The sequence below is a fragment of the Anser anser genome, assembly GCF_964211835.1.
Source record: "Anser anser genome assembly, chromosome: 1".
Lineage (NCBI taxonomy): Eukaryota > Metazoa > Chordata > Aves > Anseriformes > Anatidae > Anser > Anser anser.
The window spans coordinates 128,567,178-128,587,835 of NC_139720.1; the positions used below are offsets into that span (position 1 = coordinate 128,567,178).

A 20,658-nucleotide genomic window follows, 5' to 3' on the forward strand; every position below is an offset into this window, starting at 1 on the left:
CTGAATCAATGGAATCTTTTAGTGGAAAAACTTTCAGCACTAAGTTTGATACCACTTCTTGTTTCAAGAATCTAATTTTTTCTAATTCCTGGTATCTTTGTGTGTATTTGTAAGTCAAAACTGATTGTCTCAGAAATACATAGTCTTGGTCATCTAATGCCATTCTGTGGTGTCAGCCCGGGGAGACGTTACTGCTTAGCCACCAAGGTGCCCCATGGTGCCTTTCCATTCACATTCTGCTTGTGATCTCCTTGTGAGATCTGACATGCCTTTGGCTTGGAATAATAGTCCTGGGAGATGGTATAAGCTGTTCTCATTTTTGGCATGCTTTTCATTTAATCCAAGTAAAATTCTAGGTACTTTATTTCATAAACCTGCCAGCTAGGCCCCAGAACACTGAAGTCCATAGATGTACGTGTTTCTGCCAGCGATACGATCCGTGCTTCTACAGATGTCCAGGTCTGTTGCTGCTGAGGAAGGGTTCAGTGCCTATTTCACGTCTGGACCTGATGGGAAAGAAGAGTCTCTTACATTCTCTTACCAGGTTTCCTGAGAGATGTAGACCCTTCGTGCTCTTCTGTCCCCTACCTTCTGTGCAACGCAGAAGGGACACAGTGAGTGTCCAGGTGCAGGCTCTGGTTCATGGCAGTTCAGATTCTCTTCTCCTTCTCCTATGAAAACACTCAAGCTGCTGTCTCAGGTTTGCTCAGAGAATGGTTTCTGCAAAAGTTTAATGGAGACCATGAAGTGTCAGGTACAACAATATTACAATATTAGTCAGCAGCAACACCATTTCCCTGAGATAGGTGAGCAAGAAGCAGCCGCCAGTAGGTTAGTACTCGCAGGATGTTATCTGCAGCCAGGTTCTAGCTGCTTCTCACTCCTCTACCCTGGAAAAACTGAGCTCCTCCTGGCAGAGGGGGCTGCCTGAAGACAGGTGAATCAGAGAGGGTGTTGCCTTTCCAAAAATTTAAAGGAGGAGCGTACTGACCATAAGGTAGGTTAATGTAGGGAGAAGAAAAGGATGTTTTTCATTCTTCCTGTTGTAGGTGGATGATTTTACGCTGTTCATGCTTTAAGGGCTTTGTCTGTATCCTGTTTCTAATAGTTACTGAACAAAGAGCGTGCTGTGAGAGACCATGCCTTTGGCGCAGGGACCAGAACCCAAATCTTACCTTTCCTATCTTGACCACTGTTTACAAAGCCTTCTTCTCTCTTTCTTTCCCTTTGGCTGAATTCATTTTTGAATTCTGCATTGTTTGGCAGAAAGCACAGGGGGTCATATGGAGACTGTCCCATCCTAAAGGAGCCAGTATACTGATAGTTACGATCTCTCGTGCTAAGGAATGCTGTAGAGTTGGAGCCTATAACCCAAAGGCAGACACTTCATCTCCAAAAAAGGACTACAGGTTACAGGCTGTTGTGAACATTACCCTGAAATGCCTCTCTCCTGGGGTTGTCTGCAATACTTAACTTAGAGATGAAGTTCAGAGGTCCTAATGCTCACAGGTTGGGTGCTGTCAGAGCTACGTTGGTTTGTGGACCTAGCCTTAAGTCCTGTTATTGATGGATTTAGTGTCCTAACAGACCGGAGCTGCTAAGGCTATGCTGATTCCCATTGTCTTAAAGAAGTGATTATGGGAAATGAGGGTTGTTACCATGCAAAGAATACTGGTTCCCGGGTAAGCTTTTTACAGCTGTGGTATGGAGCAATGGCAAGAGTTGCTAAACTGGTTTCATACCACTGGAGCAGTTTCCTCTGCCTATATAGACGTGATTCGCAAATCTTGACTTAGCCAGCTGTTTATGTTAGAACAGTGCTAAGTGGTGTGAAGATGGTAAGGGATTTGCTGCTTTCACTTCTAATGATGTGGGTTAGGAACAGAAACTGGTGCTTATCTCATTGAATGGAGTTGCCTTTTCCTTGAGAAACACCCCCTTCTTGTGCAAGAGAAACTATTCTGCTGCAAATAAACAGTGTTGCACATAAAAATGCACAAGGCAAATAAAAACAGGTCTCACGTGCGTAAAGATTTTCTTGCTCTTATCCATAGAGCCCAAGGAAAATGAATGTTCTGTGTGCTTGTGGCTAGCACACCTTTGATTATTTTACTTTCCTTTCTGCATGTCAACTGTAGGGATATTTTGGATTGGACTTTAATCCTTCTCCAAATACACTGTATTCACATTCTTTTCTAGCTCTTCAATACAGCAGAGAAGGAGGGTTGGCAAATGTAAGTGGAACTGAATCATGTATGACAGCCTCTCCTCCTCCCACCTTTCTGTATGCAAAGGTGATTCTGGTCAAATACTTGGTTAGTGAACTTACTGCTGCACCTTGGTCAGTGAAAAGTCTCTTTCTTACAGATAATTTCTAACAACAATAGGCATGTGAATGCTGTGATGTAAAAAGTCATGATCAGATATCTGATCCAGGAAAAAGGGCTCCACAGCTATGCATGCCACCATCACTTGCTGAGTTTGCTGGCTCCAGATTCATGGCTTGTCTTTAGCTTGTTTTGTTCCCCGTACTGCTGAATTTATGACTATAAGCTTTTGGTATTTTTAGAGTTTGCTGTCTTCTTACTGACTAACGTACAGTACTAAACGTGTCATTGGGCATGGTTTCTTACCTACCTCAGGATACTACTTGTGCTCTCAAAAATTCACAAAATGGGTTGAAGAGATATAGAAGATGGGAAAAGCAGTGTGTCTACAGTGAGTATATCTGCACTAACTGCTCAAAAGTATCTGAGAATGACCTTAAGGTCAGATTTCCTGGGTAGATTATTTTTTTTAGTGGGCAGAAACACTGCGGTGTCCTGTCAGATGCTTCATACTTCAAGAGGTGGGTTCATTAGCCTGGGCTGCAAGCGCACATTGATGGCTCATATTCAGTATTTCGTCCACCAAACCCCAGAAGTCCTCCTCCTCAGGGCTGCTCTCCATCCATTCTCCTCCCAGCCCGTATTCATGTTTGAGATTGCCCCAACCCAGGTCCAGGACATTGCACTTGGCCTTGTTGAACCTCACGAGGTTAGCAGAGGCCCATCTCTCAAGCCTGTCAGGGTCCCTGTGGATGGCATCCCTTCCCTCCAGCACATCACCTGCCCTGTTCAGCTGGGTGTCATCTGCAAACTTAGCAAGGGTATACTCAACCCCCCTGTCTGTGTTGCTGATACAGATGCTAAATAGGGCCAGTGCCAACAGAGTACCTTGTGGGACACCACTCGTCATCACTGGTCATGGACATGGAGCCGTTGACAGCAAGTCTTTGAATGCGACCATGCAGCCAATTCCTTATCGTCTGAGTGGTCCATCCATCAAATCTACATCTCTCCATTTTATAGATAAGGATGTCATGCAGGAGAGGTTCATCTGAGCCTCTTCAGTTCTGGCAGCATGGTCTACCTGCTTATTGTTTAGATGTTCTTAGTGGTGTAGCTCTTGGCTGTGTGAGCATCTACAAGATGTAGATGCATATCAAGATGCAGGTGTGCTTTCAAAGTACATTACGTGTATTTTATAAGTAAGTGTGGAATAAAGCATCCCTGTCTTACTCACCCCTCCCACCCCTGCTTTATTTCTCTGCTTCTCCCTGCATTAGGAAAATTTCGTTTTGTGAATAACCAATCTGCATTTCATTTCCCCACATTTTACAAAAAAAAAAGTCTGTGTGAAAGCACAGTTGTGTGTACCTGTTACACTTTTGGTTGCAGACATTTGGTCTACTTCATCTTCACTCAAGCAAGTGTGCTGAAAAGATTTTTGAAGACATTAGAAGTGGAGGGGCAGTGGGAAAGTTCACAGACTAATCTGTGCCTTCCATAAGCACAAAAGAGATGAACAAGAAAAAAAAATAGTTCAACATCCAACCTTTAAAACAGACTCCACAAATTTCCCAATGGATGCAAAATAGTTTTGTGAACCTCTCAGCTGGAAGTGAGAGGCTTTGTTTAATGACAGGAAGTTAGCAAGTTCCCAAAGGCCAGAAAAAGGTATCCCTGAGGTAAGAATGAACTAGGAAATAGATGAGTAGTGTAGAAGGAAAACATGGTATTTTCACTCCTATCTTTCTTTGCCATTTAGAAGTGGCCATTTCAGAGACTCTTCTTAGGGGGGACTAAGCCTGATGAGAGCAGGATGAGCACATGATCTGTCCTGAGACATTGTCCTCAGCACTTTCTTCTTTTAGAGCAGGGAATTTCTGTCTGCCAAACAGAGTAGCAGGGGCAGTTGAGGGATTTTAATTCTCCTGCTGCAGCTCAAAGACCTCCTTAACTAAGTAAAAATAGTCTCTTATGATTTTGTTAGTGACTGTTTACTTGATGAAATGAAGGTAGATTTAGGGAAAGATCTCTAAGGAGACAAAGAAAAAAGTCAGGTAGAGTTTCTGACCTCTGACTAGAAGAGAAAATCCCATCTCAATAGTTCTTTTTACGTGCACGAAGAAAGGTGTTGTGTCCCGTTAGAAAACAGGGGGCCATACTGGGAAATAGGAGGATTACATTCAGTCCTCCCAAAATAGGTAGCAATGGTTAGTGAGTGAATGATAGTGTCAAGGCTTTACTGGTTGACAGTAAGTGCTCTAGGTGAGTTTCACCCATTGCTGATGAGTGTTAACGTCTGTCCTTTCTTCTAATTTTTGGTTTTCTGAAGTTCTTAGTACACTGTTCTGGTTTATTAAGACTAAACCATAATTTGAACGCCTGGCCCTGAAATTCTTAGGGAGAATTAATATGCTAAATGTCTTCTGCTTTGTTTTGACTATGTTGGGTTTCTTCTGTTACCTTTTATTACTTTGTGGGTTTTAGGGTTGATTTTTTTGAGGAGGGGCATATTTTTTATTTAATTTTGTTTTCTGTTACAAAATTCTCTAGTCTTAGATCTATGACCTAATTGTTGCTATTCTTTTCATTCTTTTGTCAGATACAGAAGAAACCACCAGGCCTGCAGGTGATTGGTTTGTACAAATAAAACCAGCAGGATTAGTCACACTGACTGAAGGCAGGTGAAATACTGGCCTGTCCAGTAAAGCTGTGTTTGCTCAAATTCAAACTCATATTTTCAGTTCTACTGTAACAAACTTCAAGTACTTTCCAAGCAATTTATTTTCACAGCAATGAACATTTTGACAGCACAAAATAAAAAGTTATTGTAAAAGAACTCCAAGCATACTAGCATATCTAAAATGGTTGTGTTAAAAAAAATCTGTCTGTATGTATGCGTATAAATATATATAAAAACTTCTGCTCCTAGAAACCTTTTTCCTTTTTAATTGGAACTGCTATTAGGTTGCCTGAAAGAAAACAGATAACAGGTGTATGAAAGTTCTGTGTCATTTTTTTCTTTGTTCTAGCATTTTAGAAAGTGTGTAGGAAAATTGCTGCTGCTGTTACTTTTTAATTCATGGAGATAATTAAGAATACGTAAATATTTGAAAATTAATTATCCAGACCATTCTCTTTGTTTATTTTGTATTTCATGGTGCAAATAGCTTCAGTAATTTTTCCAAGAAAAGTCACTGAGATGACTCTGATTCTCCTTCCATTGCAGAGATTATATTTAGGTTTATTCTTTGGAAAGAAGCTGTTACTAGTTTTAAGTAAGGCAAACGAAATAGTCTAAGCAAGGAATCATGTGAGGGATTAGCATTTCAGAAGCTCTGTGTTTATTATGTTTAACAAAAAAAAAATCTGATTTTCCACAGAGGCCTTTGGTATCTTACTTTTCTACCACAACAGTATTTGTTTCACAGTATAATTAGTGTTTTGTTAGTAACTTTATAGGATAGCTTTTGAGTTTGCGGAGAACATGTTGAAATATCTTAAGTACAATTTTTTTAATAGTGTTTCCTGTTGGGGGGTGGAATTAGATATCTTTAAGGTCCCTACCAACCCAAAGCATTCTGTGATTCTATTTGCTGCCAGCTGCTCTTTACATTATATTTCTGTGACAACTGTGATTTTACTTCCCCATGGCTCCCTCAAAAATCATTCAGTGAATGAAAGAGCTTTGAAGTTGCTGTGTGAACCAGATATCAAATTACCTGATTTCTTTTTGATCCGAATGCTCACTGTAACAACATCAAAGATTTGGTAGCTAGTGTTTGCTGTATAAATAGTTGGCTGGCTCCCATCAAGATCAGAGGTTCAAGCTTGAAAAGAATTATTTTTTTGTAATGCTGCTTGTTGCTGGATAGAAAAGAGAATGGGTATGTGTGGGATAAAATTTAAATGGCAAGTCTCAGTGTTATTATGCAGAGTCTGAGAAGAGTTCTTCATAAGCCAAGTCCAGCGATCTTGTATACATTTGATTCTCATTTCCAGAATTGGCAAGACACTCAGGGTAGGCCTGTGGCTTTCAGGCTAGCTGTCAATTTTCATGTATCTTGGGACAGAGATCTTTGTTTTCTTAACATTATACAATGCAAACTGCCCAATATTTACTGGAGATAAATAATATTTATTTGAATTCTAGTTAAATTCATAGAAGTTGTAAGGTTATTTAATCAGATTTTTATGTCTGTTTTTTCCAAATCTGGAAATGTTCTTTTGATAAGCACGTGTCGCCCTCTTCTGGTGAATGCAGTTAACTTTGATAATACGTGGAAAGGCTGCTGAGCATGGGTATGTGTGTATCTGAAACATCATTTACTAATCTATATTCTTTTTGTTTTCTTCCTTTTTTTTTACATCTTAAACAAAAGCTGCAAATTCAGGAGCATCAGCTGCAACAACCGTTTCTGGTAAGAAAATCAGGATTTTACTATACTACAGTGTCTGTTATTTCCCGTTAGATAAATCTCTTCCTCTACTACAGTGTCTGTTATTTCCCATTAGATGAAACTCTGCCTGCTTTTCTGTGAGGTAATGCAGAAGAATTGTAGTGTAAATGAATTCCAACATTTAGTGTTTTTTTTTTTCCCCTTCATTTTCTTCATTTGACTTTTACTGAAATAGCGTAACTTATAGGATCATTCATGGATTTTGTCAGTGATGACTGAGGATGACATAGGTGCAAATTGCTTGATCAGGAGCCTTTTGTCCAGTAACATGAACAGTGAACAGTTTGCAGAGATGACAGAGGGGGAACACTATAGGAAGTCCAGCTCCCATACATCTCCTCCCACCTTAGTAGATCACAGAATCACAGAATGGTTTGGGTTGGAAGGGACCTCAGAGATCATCTAGTTCCAACCCTGTGCCATGGGCAGCGATGCCACCCACTAGAGCAGGTTGCCCAGGGCCTCGATGTGTGTATGACATTTAACTTGCAGAACCAGAGGTGATGAACATCTATCACAGCATTTTTAATAGAAAAAAATGTGGGAAAAACAAAGGCTGTATACACATGGGAAGAGTCAATTGCCTTCTTGGTCAATGTATGCTGACATACTGTGCTCCAGAGAAAAGAAGTAACACAGACACAACAACACACACACTTTTGTTCTTTTACAGATACAGTCATTCTCTGGGAATGGTTCATGTTTAACAACTGCAGACAATTCAATATTTGTTGTACCAAGTGAAATAATGCAGATGAAGTCAGCGTTTAGCTTTCACTCAGATTTCTCATATTTTGGCAGCTTTTAAGTTGCTGTAGAAAATCAGTTGTCTTCAGGACTGTTAGTTAAAAACAAAATATGCTTAGCTTTATTCTGGGTATGGAATTAAGAAGGCACTTCTGAAAAGGCTCTAAATGGGTAATTTGGTGGAAATAAATAAAAAGAAAAGCTCCCTTCCCAATTAGATTGCTTTTTCTCTTGATGTGCAGCATCTTTATGCAGAGTAGCCAACTTGTTTTTTAATTATATTTAAGATACTGATTTTAGTGATGTCAGTGATGCTTTCAGCAGTGAAATTTTGAAAGCATAACGTTTGGCTGTTATGAAGCTGCTCTGACCTGTTTTTAAAAAGTCACTAAGTTGTCATATTGGAGTGATGCAAAGTGGTCCTCAAACTACTTCACATTGCTGTGCTGACACTTAAAATGTGCTTACTCAGCACTTATTTTCTGAGCAACCTTTAAACTTCCCTCCCCTCTCCTTCCCTCCCCTCCCTCCATTGTATTTATATACAGTTTCTGGCAAAAATAGCTTTTTTGGAGAAGCAGTTTGCCAAGCCAAGTGTGTCATCTCTGCTTGTGAGTGGTGTTAGTTCATGCACAAAAAGGGCCTTGGGGCTGAGCAGTTGAATAGGGGAAATTCATCAACCTCTTACAAAAGAATTAAACCAATAAAAGGAAATTATCTGAAGGAACTCAATTACCAGCTGTTTGCATTCAGATACCTACTCAGATTTTTGAATTAAAGTTCTTAATGAGCTCTAAAGTTGTTCCAAAATTGAACTTTGATCATTAAAATTCAGTTCCTGATGGAAGTGTTGCATGCTTAATCTTCTTTCTCTAAAATTCACAGAAATAAAAGATTACATTAATACCTTTTCTGTTTCTTTTATCTTTTTTGTTCCAGAATCCTCTATTGTTACTTTTATCACCTATCCTATTAGTCCATCAGGCAAGATTTTATTAACGTTTCTCTTATTCTGATTTAGTTAGATTTAGATTTAGGATTTTTTAGATTTAGATTTTATTAGATTTAGATTTTTTTAGATTTTTAGATTTTTATTTGTATTGTTTTTACCGTTACTAATTTTTCTCCTTCAGAGATGTCTTCAGATGATACTGCAAAAACTGCAGGTGAGAATTAGCATGAGGGTAGTTGTATCTGAAAGGGAACGTGTGTTGCATTCATAAAAGTTTGCTATTCTTTTTTTTTTTAAATTGGGTTTTGTTTAGTTCAAATTCTTTTCTTACGTTATATTTAAATTGAATTTGTCTCCAATCTCTATTTTAAGTCTCCACGGGTAATAGGGTTTTGAAGTGCATTATGCTAACAGTAAGCTGTTAGCCTTTCTTTTTTAGGTGAAATGTTGCATTGCTTACCAAAGCCCAAACTGGACATATTTACTTCTAGCACGTATGGAGGTTTTTGGTATATATACATAGATAGAATGTTTTCTATATTTTGTAATAGTATTTAAAATATTTTGCAAAACTTGAATCTGGACAGCATTCCGTAAACACACTGACATGATATATGTTCTTGCAGTGAGTTGCCAGATAGGATCAGTAACGTCTCCTTCAGGAGAACAGTCTACACCTTTTTTCCTGATGTATACATTTGAAGAGAAGGAGTAGATTCATCCCGTATCAGTACAGATGCCTGCACGTCTGTATCTGAGCTAGATGTCCTGCTATTCTTCATAGCTGATGGGGAGAAAGAGACATTTTTACACTGTGACTCATTTTACACTGAAGTACCCATGTAGGTCAAATGGGAATCATGCCTTAAAAGCAACTTCTTTTCAACGGAATAACAGAGAGGCTAGAGTAACTGGCTCAGAGGTGGATATAAATATTTGATTGGGTGGATCTTACTCAGAACAGTGCTTTTTCCTTTCCCACGCAGAAAGTAACTTAATTCCCTTACAAAAGGTCATGTATTTACACTTCTGGGAAGACAGAGTCTAAAGTGGAAATTGGGAATCTTCTTTTTATGATCCATATTTCATGGTCTTTTTAAATTAAAATGTGAAAACTTAATTTTAAAACATTTGTTTTATTTTCTCTTTTGAACAGAAACTCTTAACATCACTGACTATTACTCCACCGCAACACCAGGTAGGATTCGTAGATCACCAATGATCTGCTGATACTCTTATCCTTCTTAGAATTGCTTGTGCTTGCCTAGACAGCCACATATGGAAAGGTTTGCTTATCTTGTAAGTCAGAGCAGCAGAGTGTCAAGCAGCACGAAGATGTAAGAAGCAGTCTCAGAAACCATGTTTACTATGAGAAAAATTAAATTCTCATGCTTTTAAGTAGATTGAAGCAGACTGAACCCAGGCATGATGTTCTCAGGGCAAATCCAGTCTATAGGAGTAGGCTGAGTTGTGTTTTTTTTTTTATTTATTTTCTGTATAGGAGTCTAGTAGACTAACTAAAATATGTTTGCACTTAATCAGAGTAGGTGGTAGAATAATTGACTTGGAGCCATACTGGCTAGTATAATTTGACTGTGTGAATGTGACCTGCAAGAAATTTGCAACCGTTATCATCTGATGATCATTGAGGACTGGAAGCTGTAGTCACTTCTGATCAGCTTTTTATCCTCATGTAGCGTATTTGATTTTGTGCATTTTGTTGACTTGTAGAGATCCTGAGCAAGATTAGGAGGTGCTGTGTAAACATAAACAGGCTGACTTTACTGTTTATTTTTGTAGTGCTCCTGTTTGCGTGTTGGGTTTTTATAAATATTATTCTTCTTTGTGTAATTAATTTGGACAAATTTAGTTATTTATGAATGTTTTATTTCTGTAAGGATTTTTTTAAATAAAAGTGCTGATACAGTTTTCATTACTAGTTTACTGACAACTGACAGTACAAAAGTAAAGGCAAATTTATATTGCTAATAATTTTTTTTCTAATATTTTAAATATTGCCAGCAGCTTGCAGTCCATACCTGGTGGCTGTTTGTTGATGGTGATAAAACTGAAGAAATATCAGGCTATAACAGGCAAATGTTTGGGCCACAGAAAAAGTTTAAAAAGAAAGAAAGGAAAGAAAGATTTCCCATCTCATTTGGTACTAGGCAATGATAACAACAGAGAAAACAGCATTTTTTTTTCTGTTAATGGAGGCCAATCTATATTCTCATTCCAAAATATGGTGCTTATTTTGAACCATTTTGCTGTTCCTCAACATAATTAAGTCATCTGTTTAAGGAAATGAAGTTAAGCTGCCACATTGTTTCTGTGAACAGGTGCAGGAGTTTGTCTTGGATGCAGATACCTTTCTGGTCCTTTACTTTGGTTTTATACATCAGAGCCATCTGTTCGCAGTACGCTTGATTTGGATCAGTGTTATTTCTTTCCAGTATACGTAGTGTTAAAAAAGCTGTAGTAGCCAAAGGCTTATTGTAACTAACTAAAGGCATGTTCTACTAGATGAGAGAATACGTTTTCTAGCATCATAGTTTGAATTCTATCAGGTGGAATAATTTTAGTTTCATGCTATCATAATTAGCTGTATTAGGATCCTCAGAAACAGATAATGTGCTATGTAACATTTGAATACTCTAATATTTGAGGGACTTCTGCTGATTTCTATTTTATCTTGATTGTATAGGAAGAGTTTACTGTCTCAGTGGTTTTTACAAATGTCATCTTATTTTTGATAATCTCAACAAAGAGCCCTTTACATCAGAACTTGCTTGCACCTAGAAAGTTGCAGTGAGAGTTCAGGACTTGACTGTCTCAGTTGTATTCATTAGAGTTAGTTGCTAATATTAAGTTTAGAAAATAGCCACCCAACACAATTACTAAAAAGCAGACGTGTATTGCCACTAGAGCACAGTCCTACCTATATATTAACAACTTATTTAAGTATGTTGCATATTGTCTTAGATACAACTGTGTTCTAATGTGGCTAAATGCTACTTTGCTTCCCACCAAGCTGGCTTTTAAAAAAAGCATATACCACTTGTGTGTAGATATTCTGTGGAAACTCGTACAGAAAATTATTCAAAATGAACTGATCAAAGCCAGTCTGTCTCATTTTGAACACCAGGTCTTAGATAATGAGAGACTTCACTTAGAGAAGCGAAGCCTAGGCAGTATATGAAATGTTGAGACCTTTACATTTAAACAAGGAAATGATTGTAAGTATGTGTGTTTGCCAGTACTGGGTTTAAGTTCAACTCTTTTACTCACTAGATTTTTTTTCCCAAAAAAATATAGCAGGAGAAACCATTTTATGCAACACATCATCTGTCTGCAATTTTTCAGGTCAGTGATTTTCTTTTTCCACTCTTCGTATAAAAGTCATGTTCAGCTATTTTCTGAGTAATGAGGCAACCTTTAGTTACTATATAAAAGCTAGCTCTCTATTAAATTTTCTTGGTAATTTGCGAGTTTGTGTGTAGCTTTTTAAAAATTGATGTAAAATGTGCCTTTTAATTTAAAAGTACTGTTCAGTCTATAAGATTTTTGATCTTTGGTTTCTTATCAAAATATATAGAATTACAGACCTGAGAAAAGAAGAGAATAGTATGCTATTAGTGTATACAATGTTGAGTGTAATTCTGTGTGTATAAAATGTATTCACATTTCATGCTCATAACGGGATTTGGAGTTGTATAGGAAAAAAAAAAAGAACTAGGAAGAATTTAGAGATAGCCTGCAAAAATGAGTATGTGAAAAACAATGAAACTATAAGGCTAATTCATTTGTGGAAATTGTAATTGAAAAGATGGAAAAACAGTTGCAAAAATAGTGAATGATCAGAAAAACTAGTTTAAGTGTTCTTATTTCCCTTGCATTTTAACAAAAGACAGTGATTTTTTTTTTTAATTCTCAAATTATTTTACATCAAGTAAAGTTGCATCATGTTAAGTTTTGATTTTCTTCAACTTTTTTTGCCTTTTGGTTTTAGTGTTCTATGTGGGCAAGGTAAAACTTCAGGCAAGAGAAGAAAGTAACACATCATTAAATGTAGAAATAGTAAGTGTTCTCTCTTTTAAAACCTTTGTTGTAAGGAAGGTTGAAATCAGTTTCTTTGTCTACACTTAAAATGCTGATACCCTAACATGATTCTTATGTTTTTTTTATGCTTTTATTTTACTTCAAGTACAGTTTGCAGTGCTAGTTAATATTTGCAGGAGATGGATCTTCTCTCTCTCCTAAATAACTGCTGTGTGGCTAAATTTTAGAAGTCCAATTAAGTGAAGTTCCTATGGCAAGGGCCATTATTCTCTGTATAGCCACTGAAAAGGGGAAGGTAACCCTGGAAAGTCTGCAGAGAGAAGTATGAACTGCCTAATTATGAGTCTAAATTTTAGGCATACAGAATCTTCCTTTGGAGATGAATGTAGACACTTGAGGAGGCTGGCATCAAAGTGCTGGCAGTTTGGGCATAAATTAGGTTGCATTGCATCCTGAGAATAATCTATGTTGAGACTCTCCTAAACAGGGCATCATTCTGTGCAGCAGGATAAGAATATTTAGTTGTAAATGGAAAACTGAAGAAAAGAAGAGACAAGAAGAGAAAAGGACATTAGCTTGTTAGTGGTCCTTGTACCTTTCTCCTACCCATCACTGTCTACGCTCAGTCTGAGATTTCTCATACTGACTTCTGCAAGCCTGAGGGTAGTCAGCAAAATCGCCACAGAGAGCTACTGCAGAGGAGCACACTGAGCACTGACTTTGGGCAGGGGTAGGCCTGAGTATCCCAAAAGCAAGAGCCACCTCTGCACTGTGTTGCATTTCCACGGTAATAATGCCTCCTGAAACCATCCTGCTGTATTAACTTCATGCTCGCAGCTATTAGAAAAAATAGGTTTCATGTCTCTTGAAACTGTCTCACTTTTTAGCAGAATATTTCTATGGTGGTGTAAAGTACCATATATGTCGGATGATGTTTTCATCAAGATACTCACTGCTTGAAATGTAAAAATAACAGGTAATGGTGGAAACTAGAGCATAAGAATGCAGGTCTGTAAAGGACCTTTAGAAAAACCTTAGTACACCCCTCAGCCCTGAGGCTAGATCAGATATATTTAGATCACTCATATTATGTGTTTCACCTCAGTTCTTGACTTCTAACTCCCAGGATTCTATTATTTATGTCAGTTGTGTAGTTTGTTCCATTGCTGTGCTATCATTGCAGTTAGAAAGTTTTTTTCCATGTCTGGCTTAAGATATCTGTTGCAGATTGAGCCAGTTTCCTATTTTTCCAGCATAAGACAGTGTGAAATCACTATCATGTTTCCTATATTTTTCAGAAGTCAGATCGTGTTATTAGGTCTATCCTGGATAAGCCAATTCCTTCAGTTGTGACAACAAAGTCATCATAAATATCTGTTGAAGTGTATTCATGAGAAAGCATGCTGATTATCTTTGGAATTTCAGACTGTTAAAATGTGTGAAATAAACCTAAGTTTCTTTTAATGCTAAAAATCACTTGTTTTATTTAGCAGTGGAATCTTTGTTTCTAACAGATTAATAACGTAACCATCAACAATCAAGTTGCAACCTTAATTCCAATTTCAACAGCAACCCTACAAGAACTGAGGTAAGTAATTTTGAATAAGGATTGAAATCTTTGCAGTATTTGAAAAAGATGAAGCAAGCAACCCTTTCATGCGGTTAGCAGACTCTCCACTTTGCATTATTTCTGCACTTCAGAATTAAAAAACTTCAGGAATTGCGAACTGTTTTTCTTAAACATAAAGTTCATATTGGTTAGAGTAGTCTTAGTTTTGTTCTAGTTACCACTGGAGTTTGTTTTAACAAATGGTACACTTGCTGATATCATTGTAGGTCCTTCAGTTTCCTTGGGGTTTAACAAGGCCTGAGTACCTTGTTGTTTATATGCTGATGATCTTAATAATAATGACAATAATACTTGAGGATGTGAACTATGGATTGTTGAGAATGCCAGTTTGGCTTTTGCTCTTCATGGATAAATGTCTGTCATAGTTTCAGGGATTTGGTCTGTCTCTTAGGAAATTACTAAGTGAACTTTCATGGCTGTAGGTTTTATTGATTCATGGAGTCATATCTGTATTTTTAGTTTTGTATAACTTCTTCCTTCACAATCTTTCTGAGATGTGCTCTTTCCTCTTTCCAGAAGCATCAAAGCTTTTGCCTAGGTTGTGTCCCCAGCCATAGGTCTGCTTACCTTTCTCTTTCTAGCACGTTTCATATTCATACTGCTCTCCAGAGAGGTTTGAATGTCTGTGTTTAATGCTATTCCCAACCTCCCTCTGAAAATCAAAAACAAACAGTTGGCCAGCAGGTCTTGTTTTTGAAGAAATATGTATCTCTTACTCATTTTCATTTTGTGGCTTTGAGTATAAGTTTAGAATTCTGTTCCTAATGCTTGCTTGCCAAAAGGCAACATTAAGATTTATCTTTTGCTCTTTTAAGTAAGCTTTAAATAAGTGGATTGTTGTTAAAACATGTGATGACAGAGGTTTAAACTTAGTTTGTCAAGTGACTAATAAAAGGCAACTATTGACACGTTCAATCCTTTGAAAAGTGTTTTTGAAATATTAGAACTGGTGTAGTTTTAAAAAATCAGCAATCAACTGGATTTTTTTTTCCTTGGCAATTGCTTGTTCTTTTCATAGTACTGCTATAATTGTCTTTAGAAACATAATTAGAAATCCTCCATGATTGTCACTTTTTATTTTAAAGAATTTCAGAGTTCAACAAAACCTTGCAAGAAGTAAGTGAGGTAAGATGACTAATTGTTGTTACTGTTTAGAAAACTTTTTTTTGGCTTATTTCTGATAATGTCATTACCTAAGTATAAGTCCTGCTTTCTCCTGACAGAACAATTTTATTCTTTTTTCCCTTGTTGTTACAGTCCTCTGTTATGGAATGCACTGCAGAAAACCAGAGGTTTGTTGTTAATTTTTTTTAAAGTTTTATATTTAAGAGCTCATATATTGTCCGTGGTATGAATGGCTATGTAACAGGAGAAAAGCTATCAAGGAAGTTAAGTCTGAGAAACAGGGTGGAGAAATACATGCAGGCTAACGAGGAAAGAAATCTGATCCTGTTAGTCTCCTAGCATTAGTGATTTATTTTATATTTTTTTGTTTGTTTGTTTGTTTTTTAAACAAACTGGTTTAATTAGTCTGGTGAAGCATGGTCTTGCCTGCCATAGTTCTTCTGCATCATCACATTAGCAGAGTCAGACAGCAGCTTAGCCACTAAGGCTGTAAGATTCGGGATCACCAAACTCCAGAGCTTTTGAATGCAATTCTGCAGTGCAGTGTTTCTGAGGTGATTGCTTAGGTGTTTCAGATTGGGAAACCAGTCATACTCAGGATAGGGAAAGCCTGAGAAGGTAAACTAGTTTAGAGTCAGGAAGCCATGGAGTATCAGAATGGCAAGGCTGCTCCACAGCAGGTGATCCTGGAAACCCTGAAATGTAGATCATGTCTCTCAACTTAATTGCTATGCACAGCTAAGCTGATGGTGCTTTAAACAGATCAGATGGAAACACTATATTCTAAAACATAATCTGGAACTTCATTTCCCCAGATACTTGAGTTTTGGGGTTTATCTTCCTGGTTTAGGATGAAGCAAAAGTCCCAACCCCCTCAATAATAATGGACAGAAAGTCAGATCACACCTTCATGTCGTCTATTGGCAGTAGTTAGGGTACTCTTCATTCTTGTGAGCTGGAAAGAAGTTTCACGTTATCTTTTATATGTTGTCTTTTCATTCACCTATGTGTTTGAGTTTGCTGAATATGAAGAATACTGACTGTGTGTTTGCTAGTTTAGACAGGGTTTCATGTCATCGAACATAATTGTAAAAAGCATAGTTCTGTGTTTAAGTGAGTCATTTAAGCTCCCTCTAAAGTGAGAGAGAACACTAGATTTTTCCCCAGGGTGATGGAGATTTTGTATACACTAACATAGCGATCCAGGACACTTGCTTGTTCCTCTCTGGGGTTTCTCTACAGTAACAATGGAGATTGTTATTACCTTTACAAAATTACCAACTGTTTAAAGGCTAGCATTGGTTAGGGAGGATCCCATTTAAGAATCAACAGTGTCTGTAGAGAAAACAGAAAATAAGCTGCCACAAACTGATATATTATTCTTCTTTTTAGCTTGATGTAGTGTTTTACATACATCGGAAATATTCTCATGTTTGAAAAAGCCTAGGAAAAAAGTGCTTTCTCTGACTTAGTATTTGTCATTAATTTCATCCATTGTAAAGACAAGGCATATCTGTTTCTTGAGTCTCTTTTTCTTTTTCTTTTTCTTCTCGTTATAGTATACACTGCAATTTCATAATAAAGCTGGCTAAGAAAGAGAATATAAGCAGTTTAAGAGACAGAGCAGAAGTAAGCAAAATTGGTAAGTTGTGCTTTAAACAGTCTCATCACAGTTACCCTTTCAGATGTTTTTATAGATGTCATGTTTTTACAGGTGACCTCCAAGTAGATAAAAGAGAAGTCTTACTTAATTTTAAATAAAAATACATTTTTGTTGAACAATATACATGCACCAAAAATGCAGCCTTTCTGATTTTTGGGTGGGGAGAGGGAGATATGTATATGTTTAAAATATGTTGTATAAAATTGCTGCATACATCAATAGAGCAGATTTTGAAAGGATGAGCTGAAACATAGCTTGAAAACACAAATGTATTTCTGAAATGGTGGCCTGAATTGACAAGTTTATAATGTAGTCAAGTTTTCTTAGTGATATTGTGATAGTGTGGAGTGGCGGCTCATGCCATTTGTCTCTTTGTTTAAAAGCATGTACCTTTGCATTCTAGTTTGTTTACCATACTAAAAAGAGAAAGCTGTGCTTCTTGGGCACTGAGCAAAAATCTGGGGGTATTTATTTTGACATATCAAGATCAGTTTTGCAAATGTTGTTTCAGAAGAAAATCAAAACCAATTATACGAGATGCACTATTGTTTAAAAAAAAAAAAAGTAAAGCATACAGTTGTTTGAAGACCTTACTTAATGGTATTAGCAATTTTTATGCTTCAGGACAAACTAGGTTAATGCTTCTTTGTCATCTCAGAACAGTGCTGCTGCTCATCACTGAAGTATTGTTCCTTGACTGCTGAAGAATTAAAAATGTAGTAAGTATAAATACAAAAAGGTTGACATGCTTATTTCTTAATCTTTGTAACACATAAGTAGAGTGAACTTCCACGGTGCTGTAGGATAGCTAGGAAGGACTCCATAAACACGAACTGACAGACATCTGCCTGTATAGCTCCTTTCCCTTTCCTCCCTACCACTCCCTTTCTTTCTTTCTTTTTCCTTTTTTTTTTTTTTCTCCCTGATGCAGGTAGCTTCTGTGTTCTGAATCAGGTCACGTCCAAAGCAGACAACAAATGGGGTGGTAGTATTTATGGATTTGCTAGTTAACAACTACAGCAAAATAGAATGCATGAACCCTCAAAATGCTACAGAATTAGTATTTGTCAGTAGAGCATGGAACACCTGATCTGATAAATTTCAAAATATGCACTATTAATAGTATGTCCATATCATTCATACAGATTCTTCTAACTCATTTTCTTTAAAATATAAATAATGTTACATTTAACATGCATTTCTGTGCTTTTTTTTCTTACAGTACTATAGAAGTGCCGCCTCATCCCATATGGGTTCCTTTCTTTCATTCTTCTTCTCCCCCTAAAAAGCCTGCAGTCTCTTCCTTCAAATCTAATGCTTTTCTTTCCCCCACTGTGCTTTCTGTAAAACAAAGCCCCACAGTTAGACCACTGATCCCACCATTCACGGAAATTTCTTTTTCGGGAACTCTCTCCACATCTCCTCTATCTGAGACTTCTGCCACATCTACTACTGCAGCTTCTTCATCTTCTACCACTGATACCACTACTCTTTCCACTTCTGAGTCCCTTGCTCAATCTACTGGGCCAACTTTTCCTTCTATAGCTTCTAATAAATCTATCACTACAGCTCTGCCTTCCACAACTGCAACAAAATCTGTCGCTAATGTTGCTCTCTCAATTAAATCTGATGCTACATACCTTAGTAAGCCTATCACAATTATTTCTCCTGCTGTAGGTCTCACTAAACCTACTGCAGTTTCCTCTTCTAAGCTTCCTCCCAGACCTCCTATAGCAATTCCACCTACTGAGACTACCACCAAATCTGTTGCACAAATTCCTCTTGCTACAGATTCAACCCAACCTATTACTGGTGACAAAAACATTACTTCAGCACCTACTCTTCCTTTTACTCCTTTTACAATAACTTTGGCCCCTAGTGTTAGTCCTGGCAAACATTCTGTCTCAGCTTCTCATCCTCATTCTACTGCTGATGGCCATGGTAGCCTGCCTAATGGAAGCACAGGTAAATATGACAGATAAAATATTTTTAACTTGAATGCCATATACTGAATTTGCTTTTAAAATTTATTAACAAGATTTTAGTTATGTATCTGAGCTATCACCTTCCAATTACTGTGACAAGTCTGACACAACTTTCAAAAGCTGTATACTCATTTTAGAACATGTTCTGATGCCTCTGGCCATGACGAGTGGTACCTCACTATACAATTTTTTGGTAACTGTGGTAGTTAAGTACTGTGTGCTAAGCTCCCAACAGGTATATTTGGTAGAAAAAAATAAAGTCACAGAGACAGTTAGGTAACTTTATTTTGCCAAATCAGTATTTAAAATACTGAAAATCAAAGTTTGATTTTCCTTAAAATATTCTAATTGATTAGGAATATTTTTAATGACTATGTATTTTCCTATGAAGATTTTATGCATCTTCACAAGCTTCTTTTCAAATTGCTGGTTTTATCCTGATTTTATTCTACTTTCAGGCATTCAGTGCCAAAAAATCCAAAATAATAAGTTATTAAACATCACTAATAGTCTCATGAGAGGACCTTTATAATCAAATAAAGTGGAGTCAACAGTGGCCCTTTGAAACCTTGCTCTATATTTTCCGAAGACTTAAAATATTGCTATCTGCAAAGTATCTAATAGGGAGAAAAAATCATTCTCTTTCATGTAACATGCTGATAAACCTTACACTTGTGGTAAGGTTTTTCATTCAAGAGAACTGCGTAATTTTTCTGGTTCTCAGGGCTTACTTGATTTGTTGAGCACAATACTTATAAATTCACAACTCTTCTTTTGTCACAGGAAAGATACTGTCAGCTACTACGTACACAACTTCCATATATACCGCCGTCAATATCACCACACCTGAGCAAATCGTGTCCAAAATAGAAGGTGATCTAGCAGCTGGAAAAGTAGAGCCAAATTACGTAGAAAGGATGGTTAGTGAGGTTAGCAAAGTCCTGACTGCTTCTCAACCATTATCATCCCAAATTTCTAACAGGTAGGTCATTCTGGCAATAGATTAAAGGTATGTTGTATTGACTGTCTTGGTAAATCACCTTTAGCAAGTTTCATTTTTTCAGAATCATAATCCAAAAGAATGTTACTTGTTCTTTAGTGTACTTATATGGAAAGGGAGTAGTAGTATAGTGTTACTCGCTCTACTGTAATATAATGCCATGGAAAACAGTGTATCTTTTTGTGTTGAAACCACAGTAAGTGAGCAGAGTAAGCCATACTTTTTACTGTGCTTGGATGGATTGCTGCTCCACAGCCACAGCTTGCCTGAGAACTTTAAGGGTATGTGCTTGGTAGTACTGAATATCTCTTTTCCTTAACAGAATTATAAAACTGGTGGATTATATGGGCTTAAAACTGAACTTTTCAACAACATCTGCTGATTTTTCCTCCCCATCCTTGGCTCTGGCAGTTGTCAAAACCAATAGCATCCGCTCCAACCAAATGTCTTTTGCTGTCCAGGACTCATCCAATCTCCAGGTAGAACACTGATAATTCTAAATTTTATGAATTTTTAAATGTTAATGTTTAAAATATTTGTTTTAATGTTTATATTTAAAACATATTTTTTCAGGATCTTTTGTTCATGTTATTTTCAGAGAAAAAGACTTTGCTTTTTGAAGCCTTCCAGAGTTTTTCCTTTTGTTTTCTGTTATGGAGTAAATAAGGGACACAGCAGAAACTGGCATTCAACTAATAAGCTTTTACAGG

General features: G+C 37.1%; 1 protein-coding gene across 7 annotated transcripts in view; it reads left to right on the forward strand.

Moving 5' to 3' along the window:
- ADGRG2 (adhesion G protein-coupled receptor G2) overlaps positions 1-20,658 on the forward strand; it is a 62,575-nt gene that overhangs the window by 24,343 nt on the left and 17,574 nt on the right. For 2 of the 7 annotated variants that reach the window (XM_083850544.1, XM_083850541.1), the window contains exons 4-17: positions 4,930-5,007; positions 6,710-6,748; positions 8,668-8,700; positions 9,643-9,684; positions 11,802-11,849; positions 12,496-12,563; positions 14,060-14,133; positions 15,261-15,300; positions 15,433-15,467; positions 16,860-16,942; positions 17,622-17,682; positions 18,186-18,928; positions 19,732-19,930; positions 20,271-20,427. In XM_083850544.1, the coding sequence (XP_083706670.1) occupies positions 4,930-5,007; positions 6,710-6,748; positions 8,668-8,700; positions 9,643-9,684; positions 11,802-11,849; positions 12,496-12,563; positions 14,060-14,133; positions 15,261-15,300; positions 15,433-15,467; positions 16,860-16,942; positions 17,622-17,682; positions 18,186-18,928; positions 19,732-19,930; positions 20,271-20,427 (1,700 nt within the window). The remainder of the gene's footprint in view (positions 1-4,929; positions 5,008-6,709; positions 6,749-8,667; positions 8,701-9,642; positions 9,685-11,801; positions 11,850-12,495; positions 12,564-14,059; positions 14,134-15,260; positions 15,301-15,432; positions 15,468-16,859; positions 16,943-17,621; positions 17,683-18,185; positions 18,929-19,731; positions 19,931-20,270; positions 20,428-20,658) is intronic. The other 5 variants (XM_083850538.1, XM_083850542.1, XM_083850540.1 and 2 more) reach the window with 3 other exon arrangements.